The sequence below is a fragment of the Populus nigra genome, chromosome 1, assembly GCF_951802175.1.
Source record: "Populus nigra chromosome 1, ddPopNigr1.1, whole genome shotgun sequence".
NCBI classification, from domain to species: Eukaryota; Viridiplantae; Streptophyta; class Magnoliopsida; order Malpighiales; family Salicaceae; genus Populus; species Populus nigra.
In genome coordinates this window covers 13,884,805-13,908,169 of record NC_084852.1, presented here as the reverse complement: position 1 = coordinate 13,908,169, position 23,365 = coordinate 13,884,805, and the positions used below count along the sequence as shown (strand labels likewise).

General features: G+C 29.5%; 1 protein-coding gene across 2 annotated transcripts; it reads left to right on the top strand.

Annotated features, from left to right (window-relative positions):
* The first annotated feature begins 18,407 nt into the window (after positions 1-18,407).
* On the top strand, positions 18,408-20,805 carry LOC133691060 (UDP-N-acetylglucosamine transferase subunit ALG14). 2 transcript variants are annotated; one of them, XM_062111384.1, is made up of 6 exons: positions 18,408-18,619; positions 19,201-19,467; positions 19,542-19,684; positions 19,913-20,056; positions 20,133-20,192; positions 20,288-20,805. In XM_062111384.1, the coding sequence occupies exons 2-6, from the start codon at positions 19,290-19,292 to the stop codon at positions 20,462-20,464; spliced, it is 702 nt and encodes a 233-aa protein (XP_061967368.1). In that variant the 5' UTR covers positions 18,408-18,619; positions 19,201-19,289; the 3' UTR covers positions 20,465-20,805. The 2 variants fall into 2 exon arrangements, with proteins under 2 accessions (XP_061967368.1, XP_061967373.1); XM_062111389.1 differs by having other exon boundaries at positions 18,408-18,635.
* The last annotated feature ends 2,560 nt before the right edge of the window (positions 20,806-23,365 follow it).

Genomic DNA, 23,365 nt, shown 5'->3' with positions numbered 1-23,365 from the left:
AATTTGATTAACTTGCGGGTGAACCTGTTAAATCAACGAGATCATATTAGTTTAAGTCTCACACTATTTAATTTGAATTCCATATCAAAAAATAATTGGGTTGAGGGGCCTTGAGGTTGACCCACATAATTTAATGTGATAAAAAAATATAATTAGAGAGATACCTTTTTTATCATTATTTTGAAGTGTCCAAGTTTTTTTTTATGTTAGTAGTAATTCCTTTTAATTTTTATTAAATGAATGGGATAGAAAAAATAAAATTGTAGAGGTAATAGATATTAATAAGAGTGAAAGGAGTTATACTGGAAAATTATTTTGTTTTAATTAAATTTAAATTATTAGTTTTTTTATATAAAAACTTATTTCCATATAAGTAAATAAAAAATCTTTGATGACATGGTCAGATGTTTTGATATATTTTTATCTCTCCTATTCCTATTTTGATATTTAATTAAAAAAATAGTATTTTGATAACATTAATATTTATTAGCACATAGAAATCTTTGTAAATTTTATTAAACATTTGTTACATATCTTGAATTCATTAATAATTGTTTTCTAAATGATAAAAAAACAATTGATAATAATTTCATATTTATTTTACATAAAAAATTATCAACCACTATGAAGTCAAAGCCATGTAACTATATATATATATATATCAAGGCACCCAATTTTCTAAACTACTAATTTGTAGTATAATACAAAAATAGTTAGCCATTTTATTTGTGGTTCGAAAAAATTTAAAACTTGGAATTATAGATAAAATATTAAGATTTTAAATTAAATAGTAATTGTTGTTTTTTTAAATATTATATTTTAATTTCCTCACAAAAGATATCAAGACAAGAATTCATTTGCATAAAAATAATTGAAAAGGGAATGAATATTTTTAAAAACCAAAACAACAATTTCTTGAAATTAAATTGATAAATTGTTATAAAATAGAAAATGTTACTTTATCTTGAAAGATAGAAAATGATATTTAATTTAGTAAAAAACCATTTAAAACTATTTATAGAAATATGTCAGCATAGCTAATTCAAAATATTGATTTTCTTTTAGGGTTAATGACTCAACTTGTTCTTATTACATAAGGTTTTTCAATGTATTCTCATATCTCTGAGTCAATTTTATCTATCAATATAAGTTAATTCTTAATTATTTTTTTTCATATGATTTTTAAGCCAAACTACTAGAATTAGTTACATAATTTGCGCATGTTATTATTTATAAAATATATTTTTAAGCTGTTATGAAGGGTTTTTTTATGCAAATCACATAACTAATTCTGGTGGTTTATTTTAGAAACTTATAAGAAGAATACATTAGAAAAACATATATTTAGGAATACATTAGCTTAATTATATAAGGATAGATTAGAGAATGATCCTTATATAAATATATTAAACCATGAACCATTTATTTTAGAGATAGATCATTTGTGTTTTGATTTCCGATACAGGTAAAAAACTTTTTGTTGTTCTATTATGAGAGAAGTCCTTCTTGAGTTGTTTAACAAGTTATAGATGCATGTCTACGTTATGGTTATGGTTATGTTTATGTTTGTATTAATTTTTTTATAAGAAAATATATTTAGGAATTCAAGTATATTTTTGTTATAAAAAAAATTCTATGACTCAGGTTATAGCATTGATTGGTTATATAAGTTAGTTTTATTTTAATCAGATAATAAAAAAAAAGGTATACATATAAAGAGATTAGTAAAAAAAGAGTTCACAGCAACTTGAGAAATAATTTTTTTTCCAGGAGCGGAAAAACAATGTAGTTCAATTTTCAACAAATTAAATATACAAGGATGAAATTTGATAAAAAAACAAAATAATCAGCCTGCGTCAACCTGGGTTAGCATAATAAACATTTTATTTGGGCAATAAGGGCCAAGTCAGTCCGAGTTAACCCTCCAAACTTGTGTCTCGGATTGTAAGGTTGGAATAACTTAATAAAAAAATCAAAGAAAATCATAAAGCTATTTAAAAAAAATAATGTCAAATAATGAAATCAAAAAAGAAAATAAGCAAAAAAAAAGATGTGTACCCCCATCAACTTTTCAAATCCATGACCTAGATCATTAGATCGGAAGCACTATATATGAAAAAACCACAAAGCCTAATCTCCAACAACTCAAATGTTGAATGATGAAATTAGAAAAAAAAAATTACATAAAAAGAACCAAAATAAAATATAGTAGTTAAAATAATGAGAATAAAAATTAAAATAAAAAATAAATTAGAAAGAAACTACAAGTTTTTGATTGGAGGGAGAACTTGAAAAGGAAAATAAATTTAACAAAAGGACAAGAAAAAATCAAAAGAATGACGACTAAGTTGGAAAATATAATATACCATGAATTTGGATTGAAGGATGAAATTGAGAACAAATAAAAACTTTACAAAAAGGCCAAGAAAAAAATTAGAAGTCAAAAGAATAAGGACTAAATTGAAAAAAAAAACAATATATAAAAAATTAAGATTGAATGATGAAATTAAAATAAATAAAACTTTTACTAAAAGGTGAAGAACAATAATTAGAAATCAAAACAATAAAGACTGAAGTTGAAATATCAACAATAAAGAGGATCAAATTGTGAATTTTAAGGGAGAAGAGAGAAAAGAAGATAAAAAAGCCTCATTAACAACAAACCACCCAATCACCATTGATATGTCGCATCAATAGGAAAAGAGCATAGCGACGCTTCCATTGACATGGTGGAAGGGCATTTTTGGTTGACGAGACATGTCATACGCGCCACTTAAAGTATGTGGGTAGCTCTTACGTGCTAGTGTATGCCCCACATACAATGACAACTTTTTCCATTAAAATAACAACTAATTTATATAAAAAGACCAAATTTCCTTCCATGAAACTATAACATAACAAAAAAAAAAGTAGTGAAAAGACCGAAAGTCCCATGGATGCATGTTTTAATTTTATTTTTTTTCAAGTGTAAAGTTGTCATTTTACTGTGTTTTAAAAAGTGAAAAAAATATAAATATCCTTGTCTATTAATTTTAAAAATTTTAACTTTGAGGGTAATTGAGTTAATTTACCGTACATAAAAAAATTATAAGAGACATATATAGCCCTGATTAATCATTTAATGACTAATGGGCCATGCAAAAAAAAAAATTAAAATACCGTCAACACAAAGGCATTTGAATTTTTTTGGAAGACAAATAAATAATTACACTATCATAATGAAAAAAAATGTTTCTATATACACAGTGGATTTGCTTTCCCTTTCAATATTTTTTATAGTCTTAAATAGTTAAGTATCACCATATAGTAACGAGATTAGCTCTAATGATGAAAAACATTGAAAATTTTATCATGTAAAATTTTGAATTAAATGTGCATTGTCATGGTATAATGTATTTTTTTTGGTACAGTAAGGAAAATAAATAGAACTAGACTATTATATGGAAATAGGTCCTTAGGTGACCTGCTAATAAAAGACTGACAATTTCTTCTAGAGGCACATCCTAAACAATAAATCCCTGATTATTACTAGTTGCTAGTTTGGCCATGAAATCTACACACACATTTGCTTCCATGTAAGTATGTTGGATCCTCACATCCAATTCTAAGCCATCAACCTTCTGATATCCCAAATAATAAGTCCCAAGTGTTATCTTTCCATATATCCCTAACCTGCTTATCAACATCTATTTTATTGGCAAAAAAAAAACATAAGAAGCCAAAGGATCCCCTTCCAACCAATAATCATACCAAGTATAAGAACCTGTAAGAAGCTGATCCAAAAGATGAAAAAGATCATGCATTCTCGTATACTTATGTGTAAGAACCCTCACTTATAGCTTCTTAGGGTTGTTTATAAGATGTCATATTAGCTTACCAAATAGAGCAATGTTCCCAAGCCTAATTTATCTCACCCTCAATCCTCCATATCTTTTAGGACAAGTAACAATACTTCATTTCACTAAATCCCACCCCTGTTTACCCTTCTTGTTACCCCATATAAATCTTCTAACTGTTTTATCAATTATGAGGCAACTGGTCTCAAAGAGCCAAAAATAGTTATGATGAATTGAATCATAATATAAAGGTTAGCATTGCAAGTATAAAGTTGATGGTGGTAGCTAACTTAGTGTGTGCAATGTTGATGTTTATAACTATTATAATGTTCATATCGAACAAATGAAATTAATGCATGAAACAAATTCAAATAGGAATATTTCATGAATATCCTTATAATATAAAACATAATATTAATACATAAATAATGCAATATATTTCAAAAGATGTATATATCATCTTAAATGTTATAGACCGCATCATAAACACACATAATAGTTTGGCGCTAATAAAAAAAATCTCTATATTTTTCACTCAATGCAACTTTTATATGTTGAATGTTAAGAGGATGTACATTGAACAATATGCAAATTAAAAGAAAAGGATATATCTATTAAAAATGAAGAGGATGATGTACTAACACCTTTCTAACAGCTTTACCAATTCAACCAATATTGGTTAATCCTTTGGATCCTTTAGTAGCACCAATAAACCCCCTCATAACACCTTTGATTCCTCTCATAGCACCATTAGATCCATTGAATCCCTTTATAATACCCATAAATCCTCTCATACCTCTAGATACTCTACGAAGACTACTAGCACTGCCTCTTTGGTATATCTTGAAATTATAGCCATACTATTTGCATTTATTACACCTTAGTGTGACAACCTTTTTTCTAACATTACTAGGTCCTTCTTCATTTTCTTCCTTTCTTTTATTCTTCTTTGGTCGTCCCATACTTTTTTTTTTTAGGTTCAGGGGTGGTACAATTATACTTTTATCTTTAAGATCCAATACAATCTCTAGTAATGGATGAACAACCTCATACTATGTTTTTATAATGTAATACATATGATATAAATCTTTAATTTCAATTTTTTTTGTACTTCAAACAAGGTACCACACGCCTTTATGGTATTCCAGTCATCTTTCATTTACCACAAAAATAGTTTTTCTTATCCAAATCAATGCAAAGCTTTATTTGATCATCATATACTTGATACTAAACATTACTAACTAAAATCATTCTCATGTTTTTCCCATTCTTAATAGACTTGTCTATTAACTTCCTCATATATGGTGTAGTTTTTGTTTCCTATTCTATAGACTATACAAATCTACCATGAAACCTATCCATTAGTTTCAATCTAAATTTTTTTAGCAACATCATAATTGGAATAGCCTTGTATTTCCCAACCTTAATATAGAAACCTTTTGACAAGTTGTTAGTGATATTTTCTACCTTAATTGTATTGTCAAATAAACGTCTAGCCTATGTCTCACCAGGTTTTTTTTTTTAAAAAAAACCAATTCTATGCTCCATTGTATACAATCTCAATATCCTTCATATGACTTTTGTATTCCATATTTGTATAAGCTTTTGAGGCACCTAAATTTTTTTTTTTATATTGATATAGATATGTCTGCAATAATATATGTGGGTTGCCCTTGAGAAAATCTCCATCACAACTTTAAACATACTTTATTAACAAAAAAAACATAAAAATATATGAAAACATCAAATGAGTTATAAAAAATACAAATAAAATATTTGTTGTAAAAGAGGTATATACCTTTTCTCTATCATATATGATGCAGAAAGGTTTCTGATGTATCCTATGCTTGATTCATCCATAAAGTGCATATAAAAACAATCTTTATGTATCATTGCTTTCATATTCAACAATATAAACAAGAGAAAATAGTTCATTATTGTCATCTAAACCAACTGCAGATAATAATACTCCTCTATAAAAACTCTTTATATGTCAGTCATTAATCCTAATAAAGGGTCTATATCCATTAACGAATCTTTCATTCATCACCTTAAAACATACGTACACCATTTGAAATTTCCTTGGTGAATATATTTTATAGTTTTAGTTAAGTTTAAATCTTATAAACACATTAGACCCTGAGTTATATTATTTTAAAATTTGAATATATCTAGGAAGTCTTTTATAAAACTTCTTTGGATTTCCTTCCACAAAGTCTTTAGCCTTAGTCCTAACTCTTTATAGATGTATTAGGTATGACTTAATCCCAAACTTATCATCTAATATTGTATCAAATGCTTTACTGGATATGTTTGGGTCATTAATAATTGGAAGCAACTTCTTTATTATCCAAGTACAATTAATTGTTTATTTCTTTCGAAGCCTAATACAACTATACTGGTCTCACAAAGATTTAACCATGAAATTCTTGCTACTAGGAACTAAAAAAGCATATATCTTCCACACACAACAATCACCTATACTTGTAGCTCCAACCTTTTTCCTTTTGCTTAATGTATCTTTTTATATGATATCCATGTTTCACTTTATATTCTCTAAGAACATCTTTGAAATGAGTGATATTAGTGAAAACCTAACATTCAACAAACTTAATCAATTCATTAACACCCACATTAACGTTGTTTAGGGATTAAGGCAATTTAACACCCATGTGGGGGTGAATTTGATGTATCACTAAATTTTACATTTAATACAAATTACTTCAAGTAAATGCAATAACCATTAATTTAATTAAAGTACTTAGAGTAAAGAGTTAAGGGAGATAATTTGCATATTCATTTTTTTAACGTGATTTGACAATCATACATCCATACCTCAAGTAGCAAATTGTACTTGAGTATTGTATTCCTTAACTTATCCAAACTTTAAAGTATAATTTCCACTTGATGAGTCCACATAAAGCTTTTTACACCATTTGAAGAAATCTCTCTTAAGATATTTTTTTTTTTGGTGAGATTCCCTTACCAATAACAAGAGTTTTTACCTAACTTTCAAAGATTTACAAAGAAGATTTTGTTTTCACAATAAACTTTCTCAATAGAGTGGATAACACAATTAAAATTCTAATATCTTTATACCTCGCTAGATAGCACTTATAGAATATGAAAGTGTTTAAGTGTAGTGAGAATGAGATTAAATACTCTTCGTACTGTAATATCAAGTTTTAATAGCACAAATTAGAGTATGATCAAGAATTGATAATTTTATAGTAGTTTTAATCTTAGAATGACTTGCATAATATTTATGTTCAGATTCTTTTACTAATTTTATAACTAGACAAGCAATATATATGTTTCTAAAAAAAATTAGTCGTTTATAGCCATTATTGTTACTCTAACAGCTAAAACGATTGACCTATTCAAATTGGTCAAGCTAATCAATCGACTAGTTAACTCTAAAGGGTCGACCGGTTCATGCAAAATTCAAGATTTAAAAGTTTAACCTAGGTGAATTTTCAGAACCATCTAACTTAGATTTTATCTAATTATTATCATTCCTTTAATGTATACAAAGTGAAATGTGTGAGTTCATTTTAATTGTACTATCAAGTAAGATATAAATATTTATGTTTAAGCACTAAAATGAACACTTATTCTAAGCCTTTATTTTCCTCTCTTCTTGGACTTTTGAATTGAGTTCTTCACGTAATTTGTCATACTTGTTGATATGTTATTTGTATAAAACTTGTTTAAAGTTTTTTCTCAACCAAGCATAATATTAGTCCATTTTTATTTTATTGTTATCATCAAAATATATAAAACACATGAATGTGTAACTCGATCAACATTTAAAGCCATCTATGCCACTTATACCCCTAACATTACTACTAGTAGTTTCACTGCCTTCAACATTAACATTATCTTCATCACTGTTTAACTTCTATTCATTTTCTAAATCTGTTGTATCATTCAATGTTTAACCAAAACAAGCATCTCCTTATAAATTATCAATCCATTCATCTTCATTTGCATTATAGAATTCAAATCATTCTTTACATAATAGAATATAATCCTTGTCATATTTACTAGAATCATCATCCTTGTAATATTTCTCACATTTAATAGCACCCTCTACACTAAAACCAACCATATTACTTAATATATTATAATTTAAACTACCCATACCAACACTTGCACCTTTACTAGAACCACCAACATCCACTTGAAAATCAACACCATAACTTCTATTATCACTACCAATATCCACAGTGGTAGTTGTACTCTCTTTAGAACCTATATCGACACTATCATCATCTTTATTGAAATCTAAAACTCATTCTTCAATAATTATTGTGACTTTATTACCTTTATTGTTTATAAAATATTTTATTATATTAAACCTACCAATAACATTTGGTTTGACTGTATAACATTTAAGCATTTTTATTATTAATAAAACAACATTAGGATCAACATCAACATAATTATGGATTTTTTTCATCTCCTTATACTTCATGCATATTCATAATTTACAATGTCAAAACATCATCAACTATTTTATTACTTCTGCCATCCCTTATATTAAACTCACGCAAGTCTATTTTATTACCTCTATCATCCTTTATATTAAACCTATACAAGTCTACATCGTAAATGATTGTGCATCAAAAGTGTCATTAAATCTCTTATTTTACATATGTATTTATTGTTTTTATTTGGGTTTTGCATAATAACTGGCGTGCCTTTTGGTAATGAAGTTTGGTTTAATGTTTCGATAGATTTTTAAAGCTTAAATGAATTATTTCAAATATTTTTAAGGTTAGAATTTGGAACGAAGAATTAAAGAGAAATTTAGTGAAGATTGAAACAAATTTTAGTTTAAAGAAATGCTCTGGAGTTTCCCTAAAAAAAATTTCATTCCAATCCTAGAAAAGGTTAACACATGATCTAATTCAAGCTTAAACTTGCTTCATGTCATGTGCAAACTTCAACCACCAAACATTCAAGATTTCAATGACAATTGCAACCCAAATAATAGGTACATTTATAACCTTGTTTGATGCCTAAATTCAGCCCCCAAGACATCCTAAATTCAGCCCCTAAAGAATCCCAAAACAACCCCTAAATTAGCCCAAACTCAACCTATGATCTTACAAGCCTACATAACAATAACATTTGACATGTTTTGGGTAATTTTTTGATAAAAAAGGACAAGCACATGGATGGAAAGCTGGAGGGGACAATATTACATCATGTTAGGTCAAACAAATGAAGAAGAAAACACATGCATCAAAGTCTTCTCCAAGATGGTCTAATTTGACTTTCCAAAATAACCTTTGGTGTGTTGCTTTAACTTTTGACTAAGATGTCCAAATGAGCTATTCTTTAATATTTGAAAATATAACAGAACTATCTATAATAATGTTCCCAATAGACAACTCCAAAAACATATAAAAAAAGGTCGAATTACTGTCCAAAGTTAAAGTTAGATTTGTGATAAAATTCCTGCCGAAATTGTATTGTGTTCTTCTGTATAGAATTTGATTTTTTAGTTAGTAAAACTTCTTATTTAAATTAAATTTAAGTTATTTTATGTCTATTCAAGTGTTTATATATAATGATGGTTGGTTAGTCTCTTTCTTGGTTCCAAATCAAGAATGATGGTGGTTGAGGTGAGTTCTTAAGGTATGAATAAACCTTAATGTTTTATCTTCTCACTTTCTTCATGAATGATTGATTATTATAAAGAAATTTTAGAAATCATTTATGTAATGTTATAATTCTGGATTTCTATGCATTAACCTTAGTTTTGATGTAAAGATGTTTAAATCGATGTTATACTTAATGTGAAACTACTTATCCATTCTTAAGCAAGAATTCATCTTCATCTTTTTGAACTTTATTGTAATATCTTCCGATCTAATATCATCATCGTTGATGTTAGGTTGATTTATCTTAAATATATTGAATGAATCAATAATACATCATCATTAAAATTGATTTGAAACCAAGACTTGTATTTTTTTTTTCATTTAAAATCTATTCATATTCATTCATCTTCGAGAACAATTTCATTAATCATTTTCAACCAAGTTATTTTTAATTTAATCTCTTTTAAGTCTTTTTTTGTTACCTAGCTTAATTTCTAGATCTAGCTCTCCATTGATATGAGCTTGATCTTACCAAGTTAATTGCTATATTGCACACTCATGCATTTGCAAGTTAAAACAAACCAATCAGAAATAACAGTCAAGCAATTTTGGTGTCATTGTCGAAGAGCTAGAAAGTGAAGGTAACAAATTTAGGATTGATTATTGGAAAACAATGTGTGTGTGTGTGTGTTCTAACATTTATTTATTTATTCTTTGCTTGGTCTTTATTACCAATTTTTATTTATGCTTGTTATAATTATCTTCTAATGATTATTATATATGATTGTTTTAATAATCTTTTAACATTTATTGTTGTTAATATTGCTTATTAGTTAGAGTGTGGATTTTCTAATTTGTTGTGTTTTTATTTTTCAGCTATTAGTTTATCTTCTACCTTTCTTTTACTTTTATTTGTACTTTTTTTTATTCATATAATCATTATATAATTTGTTTTCATCATGGCTAATATTGGAGATGTAGAGGGTAAAGGGAGTGTCCAAGGAAATGGAACTCCACCATTAAATGGCCAACCTAATTTTTGAACTTTTAGAGAGTATCTTCACCCAACAAGACAAAGTACATCTTCATGTATTATTTTTTCCTTTAACTAACAAGATTTTAATTTGAAATTGGGCATGATTAAACTTGTTCCCACATTTCATGGTATGGATTTTGAAAATCCATACATACACATTAAAGATGTTAAAGAGGTATGTAACATTTTTATTGATAGAACATACACTCAGGAAACTATTCGGTTTAAATTGTTCCTCTTCTCTCTAAATGATAAAACCAAGCTTTAGATCTTTGAATCCTAGGTCTATAAGCATATAAAAAGAAATGCAAACTGAGTTTTTGATTAAAAAAAAATACTTCCTCACTTATAGGACTATAACCTTATAACGTCAAATGATAATTTTTTTTTATAGTCCAAATAAGTCATTTTTATCAAGCTTGGGAAAAGATTAAAGACTTGTTAAATGTTTGCCCTCACCATGCTTTTGAAATGTGAAGGTTTGTGAGTTTTTGCTATAACTCTCTTGTTGTAGATTTTAGAAAGTTAATGTCAATCATGTGTAATGGTGAGTTTTATAACGAAAAACCAAGTGAAGCCTTTGATTTTCTTGAACAATTGGTTGATAATATAAAGCAATATTAGGAGACCTTTCTCCCACTTTATGTTAAGTCTAGAAACACCATTTCTCATTCAGGTGGAAAGTTCCAATTGAAATAATTTAATGACCTCAATGCTAAACTAGCTTTATTAGTTAAGAAAATAGAGTCTATTGAGCTTAAAAAAGTTCATGTTGTGAGTGAACAACAAGAGAAAAGTTGTGTAATGTGTGAGAGCAAAGGGCAAATGATAACTATGTTGCGTGATTAGTACTTAAAAGTTCATTCTAAAAAGGTTTTATATTATCATTTTGCACTTGAAGTATCAATAACTCCTTAACTAGAGCATATTTTATAATAACAAGTCTGATAATATAAGATACCTTTAATTTATGATAAATGTTCATTTTAAATGCAGGCCTATTACATAAATTAAAGGATTGATTAATGAGTTTAACTACTGAAATTGAGAAAACAAAGAGAGGGTTAAACTTAGAAAAGAGATGCTGGTTGAATTCAAATTGGAACACCATTCGGTAATTAGATCATAATTGGAGTTGTAGAACTTGGATTTATGTATGGTTTATGGATAGAAAGCTAAGACATAGGCCTAAAACTTTCATGAAGAGTCCAAGATTCAAAAGGTTCGTCTTCAAGTTCAAATTATAGCAACAACAGAGAAGTCAGAATCTATCCTGCAGCCCAGACACTGTTCAGTTTTCAGCCTATATCTTGAGTTCTAGATGTCCACATGACCTCATTCTTGTTTTGTTGGAAAGCTGAGATAATTTCTCAGAACTTTCATGCGGACTATCTATTCAAATTCTGATGTTAGTAATGATATTTTCTGCAAACAAGAAGATTAGGATTGTTATCAAGTCAAGAGGTGGCCACCCACTCAACAATTAGTCATCAAATCAATAGTTTTGAATTTTGGCCTATGAAAGGAGGCATTTGCCATGCATTTAGGCATCTTGGTTTTCAGATCAAGATCTTGTCCTTGCTCTCTTTCTTTGTATTTTATAATGTTCAAGTTTTATTTCATGTTATATTTTTCTTAATCTCTTGTTTATGCTTTTCATTTCCTTTACTATACTTATATAATTATGTTCTTATCTTGTTTATCTATGTTTCTCTTATTCATAATGTTCAGCTAAGTTTATTATGTCAAGGTGAAAAGGTTATACTAATGGTATAAGAATAAGTACAGTATAAGCTCAACATGGACTTTAATGTTTGATTCTAACATGTTTTGTATTTATTATCTTACTCACTCTTAATACTTTGCTTGTTAAATGGTTAATCTAGATTTGTGTTAAACAACCCTTGATACAACAAATACTTGTCACTTTTGTAGCTCAACTGTATGGTATAACCGACACCTGTGCTATGAAAGAAACTTAATTTGTTGTTAACATAAGTTATCACCATGAATACCTGACAACATGTACAAGTATTGACATTACTCAAATAAGATAATTAATATAATCATGTTAATAAATTATAATCCGATTGGAACCTCCTTTGTGTGTAGTTTCTAGTTGAATAATAAAAAGAGTTTATATTATACTTTTTTGAAATACCATTAGTGGATCCTCTAACCTTGACAATTGTTTTATATTTGTTTAAATCCTTACATCAATATCACATCTCAAAGCTCTCTTCAACTCCTTTTATGTTATTATCTATTTCTATATTTGTAGTTTATACAGTTAACCTCCCTATGGTTCGACCCCGGTCTTGTTGAGTTTTTTATTACTTTGACACTTCTACACTTGGAAGAAGATATCAACTCTTTGATCGTGTCATTGTGTTTCCCGAAACATATGGACGTAATGGAAATAATAAATTTAAATTTTTTTAGGAGTCTAAAAAATTTCGTTAGACAGATCTAGAGTTGTTTTAGAGTTTTATACAAAAATTACCTAAAGATCAAAAGTTGTTGTTGGCTTTGAATATTTTCTTCAAAAGTCGTCATAAATAACAAGCCGTCCAATTGTTTGGCCTCTAACGATAATTCATTCGAATCACTAGTTAGAAATCTCTTAAATCATTTTAAAAGAGAGGAATTGTTATACCTTAGAGTGCTAGCTCTTTTTTTTTTGCGTTTTAAGTATTTCGGTATTGTATTTTACTGACTTTTTTTTTTACCATCCACTTGAAATAAGAGGCATAACTTTCTATTTATATGGAAACCTAAAAACCCTATAAATGACAAAATATCAATTTTCCCATTAAATAATATCATATATATTATTTTAGGCTAACTTTAAAAATTTATTCAATCAACTTTCCATTTGATTTTTCTAAGTCTAGAATTGTAATTCTCTGTATAAATTACACTACAGTCCTTAATTTTTAAAACTTATTTATAATCAAGTCACACTTGATTAAGCATCCCATTTTAATTTCTAATCAATGATTCTTATGTGTGTTGTCTATTAGGTTCCCTAATAAGTTAGCTCAAATATAAATCACAATCCTATATAAAATAGGATTAAATAAATTAAACAGATTAACTTATTATCAATTAAACAATTATTTGATTTATATTTGAAGATCCAGTATAATGTTTAGTAACATGACATAATCCTTCTAATATTAGAAAAGTCATAAGTGATTTGACTTAATCTTTCAGTGACCAGTTTCTCAGTGTAATTATTATCCCTTCATCAATAATGTTATAATCTAGACATTATAGCATAAAATGTTCCTATTATGTTAAATCATGTTTATTCTCAGCATTATATTTATTGATTCTTTGAATAAGATTTAAAACTCTTCATAAATCTCATTCCACCTTGCGTAACAATTTACAACAATACTATTTGAGAACTAATGAAATATTTTCTCTAATTCACCTAGAGTGATGAATGCTCTTTTGATTAGTTCATGTTATACCCAATATTTGTCTGTTTGTTACCCTTGATTGGGACAACTTATAGCAGGATCAAAATATAAAACTTCATATATAAGATAACTTGGTAATCTAAAGTCTAAAGATCACTTACATAATCATCACGTGAACCTTTCCATAAACACATGTGATCTCTCCATATGGAATCCTTATGGAGTCAATTCAATGAACATGTTATCTGACACACCTACATATTAGTTCTCAATATCTATCATACCTTAGTTTATAAGAACAACAACTTCCTTTCACAAAGAAAAGAACATAATATATATTAGTTTCAACAACTCTAATTAATATCTGGTCTTAATATAGCATTGATCAAGAACATTTTAAGAACAATTCTTTAATGCAATAGGAATCTCATAATTATAATAACTTTATAATTTTCTTTGTAAAACATTTTTATCCCAGAAACTTTATCTTCACTCTAGATTCATTAATCAAATATTTAATTCATTAATCAAATATTTGATGAATATTAAAGATAAATAAGCCTTTATTAATATATTAATTATATTTACATGAATAAAATCAATGTCACGTGTAACTAATTGATTGACTACGAGGCATATATACTAACAAACTAAGTGTCCTACTATTCTAATCTTCAAGGAAGTGTTATATGGCTAAACTTCTTATTCAAATAATGTTAGAAAGCCCTTCTTAAACCAAGTAAGCAATCCTTACTTTGATACCTATATGATGATCTAGTGGATATTGATGATGTAATCAAAGAATGACTAAAAGTTAAACTTTAAGATAAATGGGCGTTTTTATATGATTCTAGTGGTTGTTGTTATGGCAAAATGATAATGAATTTGTCAAAGTTCTTAATAATGTTTTGAGTAGTATTTGTGGCTTGCCTATAATGGTTATAATGTAGATGACTATTTTAGGTGTAATAAATATTTTATACAGGAAAGAGCTAAAGTTAAAGAAATTTTAAGTTGTGGTGTATTGTGACCTCCAAACATCCTAGTTAAATTAGTTGCTAATGTGGCAACTTTTAGAACACATATGACAAATCTATGTGATCTTGCAATGGATTTATTCTAGTCTAAGACACCCCTAATAGATGGCGATACAAGAAGAGTTCAAAAAACAATTAACATCAATGAAGTAACTTGTACTTGTAGTAAATGACAATTGCATTATCGACCATGTTTACGCCTTATCACATGTTACATTTTATGAAATATTGACTATGTACAATTTGTTAATAATTTCTTCTCTAACGTTTCATACAAAAATACATATACTCATTTTCAACCCTTGCTTAACACGCCATTATGCCCTTCATATATTGGTCTAGATTTATATGGATGTCCAACTAAATGAAGAACAAATAAGGATTAGAGAAAATCCACTCATCAACATAAGGAAATAAATGTTAAAAGGGCACTCACATAATAAATATGACATATGCGGTCAAATAGGTCATAATAGAAAAAACTTATGAAACTTGACAATGTATGTTAATATTTGTATTTGTTTCAAATTATTAGAATTATTGTTTTTAATTCAACTAATTTAATGTTTAATTATATTCTAATGTTAATAACTTATTGTGATAGAATTACAGAGAAGCCATGGTTCGAACTAGAGGAGGTTCATCTACTTCCAACAATGCTGACAAACATGACCACTTGGTTGTAGAGCCAGGTCTATATGACATATAGGTTCTATAAATGCAGGAATAACATCATTCCGATGATATCTAGAATGAAGAGGTCAGTTCATTGGATTTAAAACATTTAAAACTAATTTAATTGATATTTAAATAGCAAAATTTCAAACTATTATAATTGTTTAAATATTTTTACATAAATAGCTTGATTTTCAGGGTAGTGATCCCATGACACTTTGATAACATGCAATTATATAGTTGCATAAGCATGCCCACCCATTTATTATTAAGGTAAGTTAGTTGTGTGGCATATATCTTGACCACATATTGATTATAATTTTAATGGAGCAATGGAGGCACAAGATATACATAGTCCATCTACATGTTAGTGAAATAACACTCACACTACAGGATGTCATTATGTTGATTGGCCTTCTGATAGATGGAGCCCTAGTGACAGGATATAGAGGGTCGGTTGATAAAGATGATTTATGTGATCGTCAACTAGGATGAGTGCATATGATTAATGCTTATAGAGGCTATTACATCAAATTGATGTGGTTGGATACAAATTTTAAGACCCCTAGTAGATGCGACAAATTACTAATTGGTTATGAATGCTTGAGCATACATAAGGTATATGTTTAGAGGCTTTATTAAGTCCCACAAACAATGTAGTGCTAGTGTTCTTTTTGACATTACTTGAGGACTTTTGGGCCATTTCTAATTACAACTAAGGGACCATGTTTTCATATCTCTACCATCATCTATGTAAAACATATATAAAGAAGAGAAGACAAATTGATGAGAGTCTATTATTTCTTTATGTATAATTATTTTAACTATTATGACCTAATAAATACTTTGATTGTTAGAATTAATTGCACTTTAAATACTAATTTAAAACCATTAATGTTAATTAATATAGTTCTAATCATGAAAGCATTTTCATATTAGACATTTAAAGAGCTAGAGTAATAATATGTTCAACATTTACACTGAAAAGTCATTATCCATTGGATCTAGGTATAAAAAAACTAAAATAATTTTGAATAACGCATTATTTATATAAATTAAATGCAAAGCAATTATTATCTTTGTGGCTTGTCATGTTAGATGGTATGGAGCTAAACATTTCACAATAAATCTCACTCATGTTCATGAGTTATACTAGAACAAGTTGGATACCTAGCAACCTCATCAAGTATGAGTTACAAATTTATTGTATTTTTTTTTATTGGACGTCAACTTTTAGTTTTGACTTGTTATCTAATATAAGTCTTTCATATTGTTTAATACCACCAACTTCATCGATATTCCGTGAGGTATCTCATGTCTGGTTAGCACAAGTTCCATTACATTGCTTCGATATAGTTGGGATGCACTACCCTAATTAGGTTGGGATGCACTACCCTAATTAGGTAATGCAACAATTTGGTTTGTCTTAGAATATACTAAATTATGTTGATACTAGTGACGAGCTGCATAGTATCAGCCATTAGGGAAAACATAAGGAGAATTAGTTAGTGATTCATGGACCTTACCTAAATCTTTGAGATATTAGGAGGGATCAGATATTTGAGGGTTGACATCTGACAACACACACACACACACACATACATGAAATGGTATTTTCTTATCACGTGTTAGTCTATTACACTTACCTGGTTGCATTTTCTTAGGTGTCCATATAATATGATGTATTATATACCCTGATATTCGAGATAAAAAATCGAATGACACAACATTTTTTAAAATTGTTAATGTTATTATAGATGATAAGTGCTAATTACTTTTTAATGTATGTATATAGATTTATTACTTATAACGTGAGGCTCAAAAAGTAGCATTCACTATCAGTGAAGACATTAATGAGATGAGATCATAGTTTTGAAACTCGACCCAGCCCCGCGGGTCAACCTAGGACCCGGCTGACTCAGGGCTAGAACCGGGTCGGGTTTAAAAAAAAATAGGAGAAGTCACAACCCGATATGACCTGATTGAACCGGCCGATTGTAACCCGTTGACTATTTTTTTATCAAAACGACGTTATTTTGATTTATAAAAAAAGGGGTTGCCCGGGTGACCTGGTGACCCGGTTAAAATCCTGTGACCTGGGCAAAACTCGTGACCTGGGCTTTGGGCTGGGTCGATCACCGGGCTGAATTTCAAAACTCTGGATGAGATGTGTCATGACCAACATTACACTCAATTTATGTCGTGGTGGACTTTAAGAGAATGAGGAGATTAAGTGTCTCGAAACGGCATTAATAAAAAATAAGATCGCTTATCTTTAAAGTGTTGGGGATACTAGTTTATATTAGAACATCCTAGGCTCGATTATGAGCTATGTTGATATTGATGCTAACTCTTACAATGGTGCTACAAACTCGTCTTTGAATTGAACAAGTTGAGGTGGTGGTACATGTTCGTTCACGAGTTGAGATGATTTTAGAAATAGTTAGATTATATGATATAATATTATAAAAATTATGAATAAATAATTATATATAATTATTTTAATTTTAATAAAATATTATGTTAGTTGAATTATTATATTTAATTATGAGTTGGACTGTGAATTGTAATTAAGTAAGTTGGACGGATTGATAAAATTGTAAAACAAGTTTGAATATTTTTGGTTACTACATCTAGATCATATAACTATTAAGACTAATAAGTAAATACATATTAGATTTTTTTTTGTAACGTGTAATTTGTTTTTTTAAAAAATTTACATGTGAGTAAAAAAAAATAAAAATTTTGGGTTATAAGTTACAACACACAATTATAAACGTGAAACGACTAGCAGCTCATTGTCTCCTTTGTTTTCCCAAGTCCGACTCTTTGCCCTCACTCCCTGGCGTCTCAATCTCTTTGTTCTTTTCGCTAAATTCCGGTCTGAGTTACATCGATCGGCCAGGCGGCCACCCCCAGCAGCCATCCAGCCAGCAACTGCGCGCGAATCTTTCTTTAGTAGCAAGGAATCGAGGCAATTTTTAGTGAGGGCTTTGTAAGTACCCATTATGGTATTTTTTCTTTTCACTTTCCTTCTCTCTCCACATCCCTCCCAAACACATGTCTATCTGTAAACAACAAATTTTAATTTCCAAGGTTTATATGTCTCTCAATTTCAGTTTGTAACTTTTAATGCCGTTTGAATCAACTTTCATGTGTGCCAATTACAAAGTAGTAGAACAATGACAAATATATATTTGTATGACTGAATGCTATGACTTTTGTTAAGATGATGCAAGCTGTAGAATGAACAATCCATTGGCAGCAATAGAGTTGACGAAAAAGCTGCTACCTGTAAAAGATAATCTGCTCTGCTGCTTAAATCGGTGAAATTTATCCAAAAACTAATTTGTGTTCTTCATTGAGTGACTTTTAGAGAGAAACCCAATTCTTATTTCTGTTTATTTTTTAAACCCATTTGTACATTTGTTGAATGAAGTTTTGGGTAATTCTTGGTTGTTCATTTTGGCTGTGATTTTGGGATTCTTGAGATCAGATTTGAGTTGAAAAAGAAAAGGGAGATCAGGCTTGAGTTCTTGTTGTTGGTTGATCTTGATTTTGTCTTTTTTTTTTCAGAAATAATTCATAAGCAGTTTGGTAAAAGATATTCTTGGAGTTCAATCAATATTCCATCCTCGGCAACATTTAGAAGTTGTATTTGGAAAATGGAGAACCAACACGATGACAATTGTTGTCTCTTCACTCCTTCCATCATCACCGTCACAGTCAGCGTTGTTTTGATTGCAATTACCCGCGTTCTCTACATTTTATGTCAATCAGGAAAGCCCTTGCGTCCCTCAAAATCCCCAAAACCACTCAGCACTTTAATTGTTTTGGGATCAGGTAACTCAAACAAATTCTTTTAACTGTAATAATTTTCAGCTATGTTAATTAATTATTATTGCTGTCAATTATAGGAGGACATACTGCGGAGATGATTAATGTGTTGAATGTGCTGCTGCAAAAAGATAGGTTTTGTCCTAGGTTTTATGTGGCTGCTGCTACTGATAATATGAGTTTACAAAAAGCTCATCTTTTGGAGGAAAATGTTTTTAATCTGGTAGGTTCATCAAATTATTCTCTTTTTAACTTTTCTCATTTTGGTTTTCTCAGTATAAAATGTGGAACTTAGGTCGAATTGAATTCTTGGCTTTATGAGTTAGGCTTAATGTTGCTTTTATCTTTCATTTTAATTGTGAGTGGTTTTAACTGAAAAGGAAAAAATAATTGTGAATTGTATATTTTGGATTTATACTAATTTGAAGTGGTTTTTAACTTGTTATTGCAGAATGGGGGTAAGGGAGGCTCCACTCAATTCCTGCAAATTTACAGAAGTAGAGAAGTTGGTCAGTCATACATAACCTCTATTGGAACAACTTTCCTAGCTTTGGTTCATGCATTATGGCTAATGATTCGAATCAGACCTCAAGTGGTAAAATTTCTGTTATTTTTCTAGTCGTTTCTGTTACTAAGAAATTCCTAAATTAAGTGCCACTGACATTCCACAGGTTCTATGCAATGGCCCTGGTACTTGTGTTCCTCTTTGTGTAATTGCATTCTTGTTTAAGGTATATGTCTTCTCTCTCAGCCCTTAGTCTTTGTGTCCTGTTTCTCTAATATTGTGTTGGAGTTAATTGTAATACCATAACCATTTGACCTGCAGATGGTGGGGGTTAGGTGGTCATCTGTTTTTTATGTTGAGAGCATAGCGAGAGTGAGGAAGCTCTCTTTAAGTGGTTTGCTTCTTTACAAGTTGCGGATAGCTGATCAGTTTTTTGTACAATGGCCACAACTACAGAGAAAATATCCACGAGCTCATTATGTTGGCTGTCTCATGTAGATCATTGATTTTACCAGTTACATGAGTACATATTAAGCCTCCATGTTTTTACACTGCAATCTACATTTTGAAGTTTTCTTTTGAGTGTTATTCAACCTGTAGTTCTTAGTCTCCAGCTTGAATTACATGTGAGAAGGAGATCTATTTGTTTTATGGATGTCCATAACAGAGAGAGCAAGGGAGGGGAAGAGTGTTGCTTTTGTGAAGCTCTGATTGCATAGATATATAATACATATACAAATTCATATGCGAGAGTGATGTAAGGTATGAACATGATTTGCCAGCATGTAAAGAGCATCTCTTCGCCGCTATGCCATGAGCTGGTCATTTTACTGCCTAAACATCTCTTCGTCACTTGTTTGGTACAACTCTAACGTTCTTTTGATGTACTTTTTTAGCACAATAATTGTTTGGAATATACATTTGCTAGCTATTTCTCATGCCTTATTTATGAAATGGAGGAGATAGTGACTAGGAGATCAGAATTTGTTATAGGAGTGAATGTTTGAGAATGGAGGACTTGGAAAAAAAAAATTGAGGAGCTTCTGGAATGTGCAAAGCATTGTGTAGATACAGGAGGATACAAGAGCCCAATCCAGCACTTCATAGTGCTGGCAGCTAAGAATAGATCAAAAGAGGTATACAAACAATCGAAGGTAGATTGATGGCTGTTTCTTTTTTCTTTGGTGGATACTGTTTATTGTGGGATTTTCCAGTTGGGAGCAGGAGCAAGGAATAAGGATCGAAAAGCCTTTAAGTTGTGCTAGAGCTGCCATCTATATACTCTTTGTGCCCTTGCTGGAGTACATTCTTTCCAATAGTATAGCTGCTGACAAAAACTGTATGCATCACCAGCTGGAAACAACACAAGTGATCTTATGTTTTCAAGGGAAATGTTTTGGACGGGAGAAGCTGTCCCGAGGCAGCTTTAGATGCAAGATGCATGTCAAATATTGCCATGTCATATAACCAAGCGATTTTAGAGTTTGCGGTTGGGCTGTTGGGCGTCAGCCTACATTTAATTATTATATAATTATATATTGTTATCGTTAAATAAACTACAACTCCTCACCGTGCACAAATTACTGGGGATTTTTTTTTTACCATTTTTAAGACTTGGAAACGTTTGGGAACACGGCTGCGATTGTGTTTTTAAAAAATTTAAATTTTTTTTACTAAAATTTAATATGGTTTGTATGTTTTGGATCGTTTTGATGTGCTGATATCAAAAATAATTTTTAAAAAATAAAAAAACATCATTGACATACATTTTGGAACGAAAAGTTATTTGAAAAGCACCTGCAACCACACTGCCAAACACGCTCTTGGTATTTGTGGTTTGCACAATTTTCAATTTATTTAATTAACTTTATATTTTTGTGGTTTTATACTCTGAAATATGTTTTGATTTGTTCTCTGCTTACTTGATTTGTCATTAAATGTTTTAAGACTTTATTTGTTATTAACTGTTTCAACATTAAATAAAGAATCAATTTTATGAAATAGAGTTTGTTTTTTTGTCAAAAATAAATTGAGAGATGAATGACCAAAATTGAAGAAATAACTCTTTTTCACAAAAGGCATGGGAAAATTCTATTTGATCTCTTAAATTTATTATTTTTTTTTCATATTTTGTCACTTTTCTTTTGGTTGTTATGTGCTTGTTTAAATTTTATTTTCATCATGTTTTAATTTGTGGAGATTGAGAGTAAAGAAAAAGTTTTTGAAAAAGTTATAAAAAAAATAAAGCTTTTGGGTGATCGAGTTTCGATCATCAATAACTTCAATTTTAGTGTTAAAATAAAAATGGTTTTTACCTTTAATAATACCAGAAAAAGCAAATCAAGTCCCAATTTTTTTTTAAAAAAAATTATTTGATTTTGAGTTTTTTTATTGATTAATTTTTTTTTCTTTGGAAATGAGGTTTTAGGGGTCCATAGATTTTTTTTTTATTTTTTATTTTTTATTGATTAATTTTTTTTCTTTGGAAATGAGGTTTTAGGGGTCCATAGATTTTTTTTTATATTTTTAATGTTATCGGTGAAAAATGATTGAAATTTGGTTATTTAGAGGCTAAGATCTTAGACCTTGGTTTTTCAGTCATCAAAGACAAGTTTAGTGATCGAGAAAGGTTGCAGAGAAATGACGTGTTATTTCTCTAGATGGGCGTAGTTTGCTTTATGTTTTTTTTTTAAAAAAACTAGTTTGAGCTTCAAAGCCCAGACATATGGGCTTGGATTTTAGGGCCAAACACGTATGCATTGCAAGCCCAAGCTCACAAGACCATCCTTTGAGGCCTAAGTGCACCTTGGGTTGAATGTTTAGGGAAAATTTTATGATGCTCAGAGAGTAATTAATGACATTCTATTAGTTATTTTTTGGGTCTACCTTAAAGAAAACGACAAACACAAAGAGATGAGAGAAAATAAAACTCATGATCCAACATAAAAGGTAAATTGTGTTGTAGAACTAGGAAGATGTTTGTTACTTGCAAAGTAAATGTGCTATCGCAATAGGGAGAATAAATTCATCCCATCTTTGAAAGATTTGATTTGGGATAACGTATCCATTCTTGTTGCTAATGCAATATCCATCCCATCCTTGGAGAAAGGTGCGATCACATTAAGAAGAATATGTTAATCCCTTCCAAGGTAAACTGCGTCGTAGGATTAGGGAGATGATCGTTACTTTCAAAGTAAATGTGTTATTGTACTAGGGATAATAAATTCATCCCATCTTTGAAAAATTTGATGGGGAGAGCATATCCATCCCCATTATTGATGCAGTGTCTATCCCATCATTGGAGAAATGAGCGATCGTACTATGAAGAACATGTTAATCCCTTCCAAGTTAAACTATATCGTTGCACTAAGGAGACAATCGTTACTTACAAAGTAAATG